Raw genomic sequence first — 10,093 nt, forward strand, 5'->3', positions numbered from 1 at the left:
GGACCTCTGTGTAGAGAGTGATTCGGTTTTGTGAATTTTTATCTTATCAACAAACGAAATCACTAACCGAACCGAATCGAACCAAATTCAAATTTAACCGGGATTTTGTAGAACTTAATTGAATTAATAAAAACTGAACCGGAAAACTGATCGGAGAAGATTTCTGAACCGGAGTTTATTATAATTTGATTTTTAAACTAAAATATATTTTAAAAAAATGGATTCTTTTGAATAAATATTGATTATATTTATTTGACACAATTAAAATTCGGGTTCTTTTGAAAAAAACTTGTTTAATACAAATTAGAATTCTAGAGTTTGGTTTGTATTTTTATTTTCAGTGGTCATGTTTTCAGCTATGGAATGCTAGAGTTTGGTTTTGTGAATGGCACCATGAGTTTTTAGTTTAGAATGGTGATAGTATCACCGTGATACTAATATTAATTCAACGAGGATGCTAGAGTTTGGTTTGTGTTTTAATTTTGAAGTACAAATGGTTAATGCGCATGTATAATCGGTTCCATCAAGGCCATTGAGCAAGCATAAGCATTTGATTTGTTGCAAAAATCATCAAGAAAGCTCGAATCTTTTCACCTTAGGCTGCTGATCGTCGTAGCTGCTTTTGCTTATGCTTCCTCAACCTCCAATGTTAGTTTTATGGTCAGTCTCAGATTCTTCCATCATCCACTACTATGTAAGGTGATTGGTTTAGTTTTTTGTTAATGAAATATCTTATTTGAGCTGCTTTGATGAGAACGTAAATCCTTTTTTTGAAGTGCAATGACTTTTTTAGTTAGCATTTCAAAGTGATAAAGTTGTCTTCAAAATGACAAAGCTATTTCACCATTTCCAATGATCTATTTAGGTAGACTTTCCTAACACAATATGATTTCATGAAAAATATGTTTGCGAACATGATTTGTGTTTGCATTGTTAAAAATTCAGTAAAGCATCTATATATTTTAAGATGAATTTCCTAACACGATATGTGTTCCTTTTTTCAATTTGATTTATTACAAGACATGGGAGATTCTTTCCCTACATATATCAAACTCCTCGAGCTTTGTTTCAACATTGGGGACGAGTCGAGGTCAGAAGTAAGGATAAACCAGTTTCCAAACTATGATTGCATTAAGGAAATCAAAAGCATGCTCTCGATTCAAGAGTATGAGAGGAACAAAAGTTTCTTCATACACCCAACTTTGAAGGTGCAAAAGGATTGATCATGTCAGGGATTGTTGAATAGGAGTTTACGCGTATTAAAGAAAAATGAGAATTGGGTTCATTTTGGGAACAAGTTAAAAAGGGAAAAATTTCCAGCAAAAAAACCTTAAGAGCGCACAGATTGCTGATGTCTTGTTGAATGATCTGTTAGAGAAAGATGTTTACAGTTTGGAGATGACGTGGTAGAAGCTCAGAATCAAAATGATGGAGAAGAAGGGGAAGAAACCGGTGCTCCAGTACAGAACAATACACCTGGGAATGAATGCAATGTTGAATCAAACATACAAGGTGCTCCAACAGTCAATAACGATAATACGCTTCCAAGAGATGCAAGAAACAGGCAAAGACCTGTTTGGATGAAAGATTATGAGTGTGAAGGTATGAGTCTATTCATAGAAGTAAGTGGTGATGAAATGGTGGTGATGTTAGTTGCAGAAGAAGATCCGAACAAGTTTGATGAAGCGGTCAAACATGAGAAGTGGAGAAAGGCTATGGAAGCTGAGATCAAATCAATTGAAGAAAACAACACTTGGGAGCTTGTTGAGTTACCTGCAGATGCAAAGGTGATAGGAGTAAAGTGGGTCTACAAGACAAAGCTTAATGAAAAAGGAGAAGTGGACAAGTACAAGGCACAGTTAGTGGCTAAAGGTTTTCACCAAACTCAAGGTATTGATTTTCATGAAGTATTTGCGCTTGTTGCTCGCTGGGATACAATTAGGGTGGTACTTGGAGCTGCAGCATGTAGAGGTTGGAATGTGTTTCAACTCGATGTGAAGAGTGCATTCCTACACGGAGAGCTCCAAGAAGATGTGTATGTTGAGCAACCGCCAGGCTTTGAAATCAGAGGTGAAAGCGAAAAAGTATACAAGCTCAAGAAAGCGTTGTACGGTCTAAGACAAGCCCCAAGGACGTGGTACAGTAAAATTGAAGGCTATTTTCAGAGGAAAGGTTTCAAAAAGTGCTACTGTGAACACACTTTGTTCGTAAAGGAAGAAGGAGCAGGGATCCTGATTGTTAGTCTCTATGTAGATGACTTAATCTACACTGGGAATTCAGAACAGATGCTTGAGGAGTTCAAAGCTTCAATGCAAGAGGAGTTCTCTATGACTGATCTTGGTAAGATGAAGTACTTTCTCGGTGTTGAAGTGATCCAGGATGCAGCAGGAATATTTATTGGGCAAAAGAAGTATGCTGAAGAGATTTTGAGTAGGTTTGAAATGGAGAACTGCAATTCTGTGAAAAACCCGATGGTGCCAGGTCAGAGGTTGTCTAAGGAGGGGTACGGATCACCAGTAGATGCTACAGTGTTTAAACAAATGGTGGGAAGTCTCAGATATTTAACAGCTACTCGACCGGATCTAATATACTCAGTAAATCTGGTCTCTCGTTACATGGAAAGTCCGAAGGAACAACACTTGCTAGCTGTGAAAAGAATCATGAGGTATGTTCAAGGAACTAAAGGTTATGGGATTCAATATAAACGTGAAGGAGATTTGCAGCTGGTGGGATATGCAGACAGTGATTATGCAGGCGATGAGGATGATAGGAAGAGCACCTCAGGTTATACGTTTATGTTTGGAGGAGCAGCGGTGTCTTGGGTGTCTAAAAAACAGCCCACAGTTGCCTTGTCAACCACAGAGGCAGAGTTTGTAGCTGCAGCTAATGGAGCATGTCAAGCTGTGTGGCTAAGGAATGTTCTGATGGAAATTGGAATGGAGCAAAAGGAAGGCACGGTGCTGTTTTGTGACAACAGTTCAACAATCAAGCTATCAAAGAACCCAGTTCCACATGGAAGGAGCAAACATATTCATGTGAGGTATCACTTTCTCCGTGAATTGGTAAACGATGGAATCATTAGCTTGGAGTATTGTTCTACAAAAATTCAGTTTGCAGACATCATGACAAAGGCAGTGAAGCTGGAAACGTTTGAGAGACTGAGGGGAAGTTTGGGAGTTTGTCTGAAGGAAGGTTAAACTGGAAAGGAGAGATTCCAGTTTAGGAGAAGGTTTGAAGCAGAGAGTTAGTTTCAATTAGTCGTTTATTTATTTGATTCAGTCAAATTGAATAAGTCTTGTGTTCCTGAGTTGTAGGAAACAAGTACAAGTTGTTTCAGTATTTTTAGGAACTAGTTTGTTAAGGGCTTTGGTCTATTTAAGAGACAAAGCTTCATTCTCTGTTTAATAAGAAGTACGAAGAGTATTATTCAGAAAGCTTTGTGTTTGGTGCTCTGTTTCCTTTAACATGTTGACTAGTTAAAATCATCTTTGTCAGCTAGTCACCCATGAATAAGTTATGCAAAATAGTGGCAGATGAATTCATAACTAAAATAACATGTCCATATTATTCATATACCAAAGAATATGTCGTCAACATGTTATGAATACTAATAGACACACACACACACAAAAATTCATTACCAATCCAGCAAAATGTTTCAATTGTACGAAAAATTACCATTTTTATTTTAGCAATTTGGTGAACTAGTTTTGTAAAATGGATCGTACACTCTACTGTTCAAAGTTCATGAAAATAAACCCCAATTTTTACCATTGTTATTACTTAAAATAGTGTTTAAGTTTGAGTTAATTAAAAAAGGCATTATTGTTAGCATGCTCTTTCATTTTAGGCACTTTTCCAAAACCTTTCTAAAACATGTATTGATTAGTTGTAAAATGTCTACTTTGTCCTTACAACACTGATGTTATTTATGTATAACATATATATTCACTGTCGTGATTCTATAGTTGATAGATACGTTCATTTAACTTGGTAATTACTCTGATTTTTTTTGTTTTTAATTTTTTTTTTGGTTTTTTTTTGTTTTTGCTAATTCCTCTAATTTATTGGCAAAAAAACCATAATTTATTTTTAAGATGTAATTATATTATGAATATATTGTAAATTTTCTATGATGTATTGTAGACAAAACATAGATCGATGATATAAAAGTAAACGTATGAAATTTTGTCCATTGTTTAAACGTTTATTAAAGAAGATTTATTAAGGTATTTCAATTTATTGTGTTTGAGTTCCCCATTTACAATTGAATAGAGTATAGTTTTACTTTATGAATGGTGGTAATACTATATATATATATTGATTTGGGTTCATTCGTTCTTAACTACGGTTTAGCATTTTTCTTTTAAATGATTAACATCTCCTAAGAGAGATAGAATTTGTTTTAGTTTTTTTCCATTCAAATTTTTTATGGATGAAAAATTGTATACTAATCTACTTGGGTCACTCTTCCTTGACTAGTGTTTAGCGTTCTTTCATTTAGACTATTAATATATTATAATCTTTAATATATGGTTGAATATTTATTGGTTAAAATATTAGAATTTAAAATTTGTATATCTTTTCAAGAGTTCCAGAATATTTTTTTCTGTTCCACAATGTGAAAGTGATGATTGTTAATTTATCCACTATTTTTATTGAAATAAAAAATTATCTATCCATGGGTAGAATTTTTGGTACATAAAATTGTAAATAGGTAATTACTTGTATACAATATAGTTTGTTAGATAATATACATGCATACATTTTTTATTTGATTGGTGGAAAAATGAAACTGAAATTATTTCTTCTTACAATAATTTCTATGTTTGTTTCTCCCAATAATCATGTACAGAGTCGGTACACATTATTTAATTAAGCTAGAAACTCTTTTGTACAAAAATTATTTAATTAAGCTAGAAACTTTTTTGTATACAAATTAATATTTTTTATTAAAAATCAAAATAAAAAAGAAATAAATTACAAAGTAAGAAAATATATTTTATTTAAAAAGTCAGGTTTTTTTGTGTGTTAATACTTATCTCTGATGACGTCATCTACTAACTTGATTCACCAGTTCAAATCTTATACACTCTACTAGGTTAATTGGTGGAAATTTTTTATAACTAGTCTAGTTGATGGATTATTTTAGTTTATAAGTCATATGCTAGTTTCTCAAAGCTACAAATAGTATCAACATCAAAGTTGATCATGCACATTAAAATTTGTATTAAATATACTGAAATAATATATTTTATCAGCTTAAAATAATTATTTAACTAATTATTATAAAATATATCTTAAAATATCTACTAAAAATTTACAAATTCAATAAGAATAAACATATATCATGTTAATACACATTTTATAATTTGTGCTAAAAATTAACGTAGGCGTTGAATTTTCATAATTCAAATGTCATTGAAATTAAATAAACAAAATTCATACTATTTTCATTACATATTACCCAAACATTTGAATATATTTGAAATGTTGATACAAAGCTCTATGGTTCATTCTCGAGGAACTCTGTTAAATCATTTTTATCATGAGACTTGATTAGAATCCTCCTTATATTTTAACATTATAGAACATTTATATGGTTTTTTTAACCTTATATTTTGTACTCCAATCTAAATATAAGAAATATAATTAAAATCGAAATACAAATTCGATCATCTCCAAAATTATGAATCTAACTACATCAATTGCCACTCAACGGTCATTTTCAGAAAAATGGTTGATATCATTTAGGGATAATTTATCACATAGCAGTATAACAATACTAAAATCTCAAACACTCTGTAATCCTAAATTCTATCATCTGTTTAGTAATGATAATTAAATATAATGAATGATACAAGGTAAAATTAATACTTATTTCACAAATTAAATAAATCTATATATTATATTTTGTGCTAAAATCATTTTATGCAATTGATTTCCTAAAAAACTAATATCTTAAACACTTTATCTCAAATCATTAAGGTTAATTTTGTAATATGATTTCTGGATCGATTCAAAATTAAAATTACAACCCGAAATCACAAATCATATCCTAATTTATTATTATCTTAATCAAAATTAAATATATATATATATAATATTACTATATATATTGATGATATGGTAAGATTCTAGTTGTTACCAAAAAAATATATACGATAACTACGGATCTTTCCATATCGTTGTAAAACTGGAGATATGGTAGACTACGGGGTAAATCTTTGTGTGTGTTAGAGTGTGAACTTAAAAAAGACAATTAAAAAAAAAAAAAAAAAAAAAAAAAGACAACTAAATAAAAGGTAGTATTTGGCAATTTGCATCACATCACTCACACTCCATGCCGTTTTTCAGCCCACCTCCTAATGCCATCACCAAAAACAGCGTGTAGTTGTGTTACGTCAAACAGAGACCACATAAAATATTTTCTTACCTACAAAGCTAATCCTTTTCGTCAATGTGATTGCTATCCGTTAAAGTATTGAAATAACATACACTTTAAACATCCAATCATCACTCTACACGTAGCACTAATACACAAAAATAGTTATCACCTTACACAATTAAAGAGTATTGTTACTATTGTATATACAGAGACAGAGACATAGCTTGAACAACGTTTAAATAAACAGTTTCAATAAACTAATAATGTTGAGAGATTTATAAAGCTAAGAAAAAAACCAAAGAACATTTCGAAAACCCTTTTCTACATTACTACCAAAGGCCAAAGCCATATTGTTTTTATATCTTTTTTGAGTCTCAGTCTAATCTTCTGAGCAAGTACTCCACTTGAACCTCTTTTGTTAAGGGCATGATCCAATCTCCATACAAGTCTCCTACCAAGATCGGACTGATCTTGTAAACGGGCGATTCGTTTACCTCTTCTTCTTCTTTCTCTTCCATTCCCACTTTCACTTCTTGCCCGTATGTTCGGGTTTTCATCTCAACTCTCTTCTTTATCGCATCTTCTACAGACGGGAATGTCAGCATATCCATCAGTGCATCCCTATCCTGCAATGTTTGGTAACTTCAAGGTAAGTAAATGTATATATGTGATGACAACAATAAGTTCATAAACTTTTGAGTTATATGTGAATGTGAAGATTATAGAGAAGTGAATAAATACTTGTGCTTTGATAGCGGACTCGTATGCCTCGGGTGAGGCTTGGAATTTGGCCTCTGCAACAAATTTACCGTAATGAATCCGCTTTGAGAGACACTGCAATGAACATCAGAAGCCACATGAGGTTAATCGACTTATAAAAGAGGTATCAAACCTTATTTCTTGTAGCGATCAAACGAGAAACACGAACCTGAAGGCAGATAGCATCACAGACAGCTGTAGATCCGTAGTTACCATCATTGCCTTTCTTAACTAGTCTTGGAACAAGGTCTCTGAAGTACATGTTCCATATCTTCTTGTTTATGTTAATCGAATCAGCAGCAAAATGTAACACCTATTTGATGAGGTACAAAATTGAAGCTTTAGCACCAAAGTTACAGAAGTTGAAAACACAATTTAAACAAGATTACACATAGCTTTGCAAATATCGAGAAACCGAATCAGTAAGATGCACAAAAACCGACAAAACTCTCAATCATAATCCAAATGAAACTTGTAAAATTGAATACCTTTGGGTACTGAAGAGGAGGCAACATTGGCTCAGGTAGATCATCAGGGAAGAAAGGATGTTCATCAGGACTCTTGAACCTACCAACCTAATCAAGATTCAAAAACAAAATCAAGTTTCAATCTTGAAGGTATGTAAAAATCCATATGATGTTCCATAATGTGTTATTACCTTGGCGTGAAGCTTCTCAGTGCCTTTGACCATGTACTCAACCAAAGAGCCATTGAAACCATCCATGTCAAAAGCAGTAGGATCATAAGTATCTGCATTGTAACAGTACTTGGCTCTCTCCAAAAGCCCAAATATAATACTGTCCTCTTGACGAATCAAAGAGTTTCTAATACCTTCAAGAGTCAAACTCTCACTTTCATCAACTCGGTTCCTCCCTGTCAACGATCTATGCCAACAACAACAAAAACCAAACTTTGCTTCAAATTCACACAAAAGGAACAAAAAGGTTTCTACTTTAAGCCACAGAATCACAAAGGGCTATGTTAATTTCACAATGGGAAACTAAAAATTGAGAATTTTAGACTTAAGAATGAAAAATCAACAAAAGGGTTTCTAATTTAAGCGATAATTTACAAAAGGGTTCTCTCAATTTCTCAATATGAATCTAAAAATCGAAACTTTTTTTTGGTTTTCTATTCATACATACCCAGCAAGTGTCATAACGGCGTGAACAGAGCTGGTTCCAGAGCGTGGCTTAGATGGCTGAGGAAGAGAACAACGAACAGAGAAGGAAGCTTTGGTTGATGAAAGAGGACGAAGAGTGGAAATGAGTGTTGAGGTTGATAATTCTCGTCGATGGTCGAGGAACCCACCAATCGCAGAGGAACAACAAGACGATCTCATCATCAACAATGACGCCTCCATTGATGTGAAAAAACAGAGTAGACGGAGAAAACAGAGGAATTAGAGGAAGAGAGAGCGAGTCATTTGCAAAAGAGGGAGAGAGAGAGATGTTTAAGGAAGTGTTTGGGGGTAGGTGCAGTGGGTGAGGAGGACAGAGTTGGTGAGAGAGAGAAAGGAGAGGGAGAGAGGTAGGGTTGTGTCTGCGTGCACGTCTTTAGCCCACGAAAGTGTTCTGTTCTGTTGTTATTACCTATTTTTATGTGTTCTCATTAATTTCTATCAATATTTTATTTTCAGGTTGTTATATTGTCACTTATATACAACTTTACCAAATACCACACAAAAAAAAACTTTAAAAATTAAGAGGAATTAGCTTACTATACTTTCGACAAAAGAAAAAAAGCTTACTATTCATCCTCAAAATAACTATGAAGAATATAGCATATAATTTGAAGAAATTGGAAAAATGAGATAAGGGTAAGCCAAAATTACCATTTTAATTTTAGATGGTTTACTGAGATTGTTTGATGGTTGACAAAATGGTGGTGGTCGGACATGGTGATTGCAGTGATGGTCGAAGGTGGCGTTTGGTGGTCGGAGATAGTGATTAAAGTGATGGTCGGAGGTGCTGTTTGGTGGTCGAAGGTGGTGGTGGTTGGTGGTCGGAAATGGTGGTGGCCGGCGGTGATGGTGACCGGTGGTCGGAGATGGTGGCGGAGGTTGTGGTGACTGGCAGTGGTAACAGGTGGCCGGCGATGATGGTGACCAGTGGTTTGAGATAGCGACGGTGGCTGACGATGGTAGTATAGATATGAGGTGATGGAGGTGGTTGGAGGTGGGGTGGTGGTTATAGGAAGGAGTAGGGGAGAGTGGGGTTAAACCTGTAAATAATACAGAAAATTTAGAGAATATAATCTTTAATAGGTTAGTATAGTTAGTTTGTGAATGATAATATTTTTGAAGGTTATTGGTGTTGATGACAAAAAAAAAAAGGTTATTGGTGCCAAAATCTCTAAATGGTAATTTGTGACAGTTGTGGGTGCTGAAGAAGGAGAAGAGATTTTCGAGTGTTGCAGCTTAATTACGGCGGATTAGATAGATACATATATCCTCCATCATTATTGGTTGTTCTTTTTCACTATCCAACATTATTACCACACTAACATATGCATTATAGACAAGTTCGTTTATAAAAAATGGACTTAGGGGGGGATATTGGATCTATGATTTGGGATGATTTTTATTTTTTAAACAATCTCTCTATATTGGATTGGTGATTTTCCAAAATCCATTAAAAGTCTGCCTTATTGAACTCAGTATTTGTTTAAATGATTCAAAATCTAAGGTTATTCAATTATTCATTTATTAAAATCTTCTCAAATTTCAGGTTATTGGAAAATTGAGAATTCACAATGAAATTGTTCTAATAACGATTTGAGATGATTTGGGTAGCAAATTATAACTAAAATAGATAGCCTGAAAATCACACCTCCTATGATGATATTTGAAAGAATTTTTAAAGTGACCTTCATTTCTTTTATTTTGTTTACAAACTATACGTCGGCCAGTGAAGAGTCGTGTTGCTCCGCCGCAGACAATTCACG

At 33.7% G+C, this 10,093-nt stretch overlaps 1 protein-coding gene across 1 annotated transcript; it reads right to left on the reverse strand.

The window, feature by feature from the left end:
- Window positions 1–6,534: 6,534 nt before the first annotated feature.
- On the reverse strand, window positions 6,535–8,698 carry LOC17884920 (chorismate mutase 1, chloroplastic). Its single transcript, XM_006291387.2, has 6 exons — window positions 8,293–8,698; window positions 7,806–8,031; window positions 7,636–7,722; window positions 7,317–7,460; window positions 7,130–7,222; window positions 6,535–7,014 (listed from the first exon to the last, which is right to left on the reverse strand). Exons 1-6 carry the CDS (start codon window positions 8,508–8,510, stop codon window positions 6,763–6,765), a joined length of 1,020 nt encoding a protein of 339 aa, XP_006291449.1. The 5' UTR covers window positions 8,511–8,698; the 3' UTR covers window positions 6,535–6,762.
- Between the last annotated feature and the right edge of the window lie 1,395 nt (window positions 8,699–10,093).

Source organism: Capsella rubella, unplaced genomic scaffold (genome assembly GCF_000375325.1).
Source record: "Capsella rubella cultivar Monte Gargano unplaced genomic scaffold, Caprub1_0 scaffold_5, whole genome shotgun sequence".
NCBI classification, from domain to species: domain Eukaryota; kingdom Viridiplantae; phylum Streptophyta; class Magnoliopsida; order Brassicales; family Brassicaceae; genus Capsella; species Capsella rubella.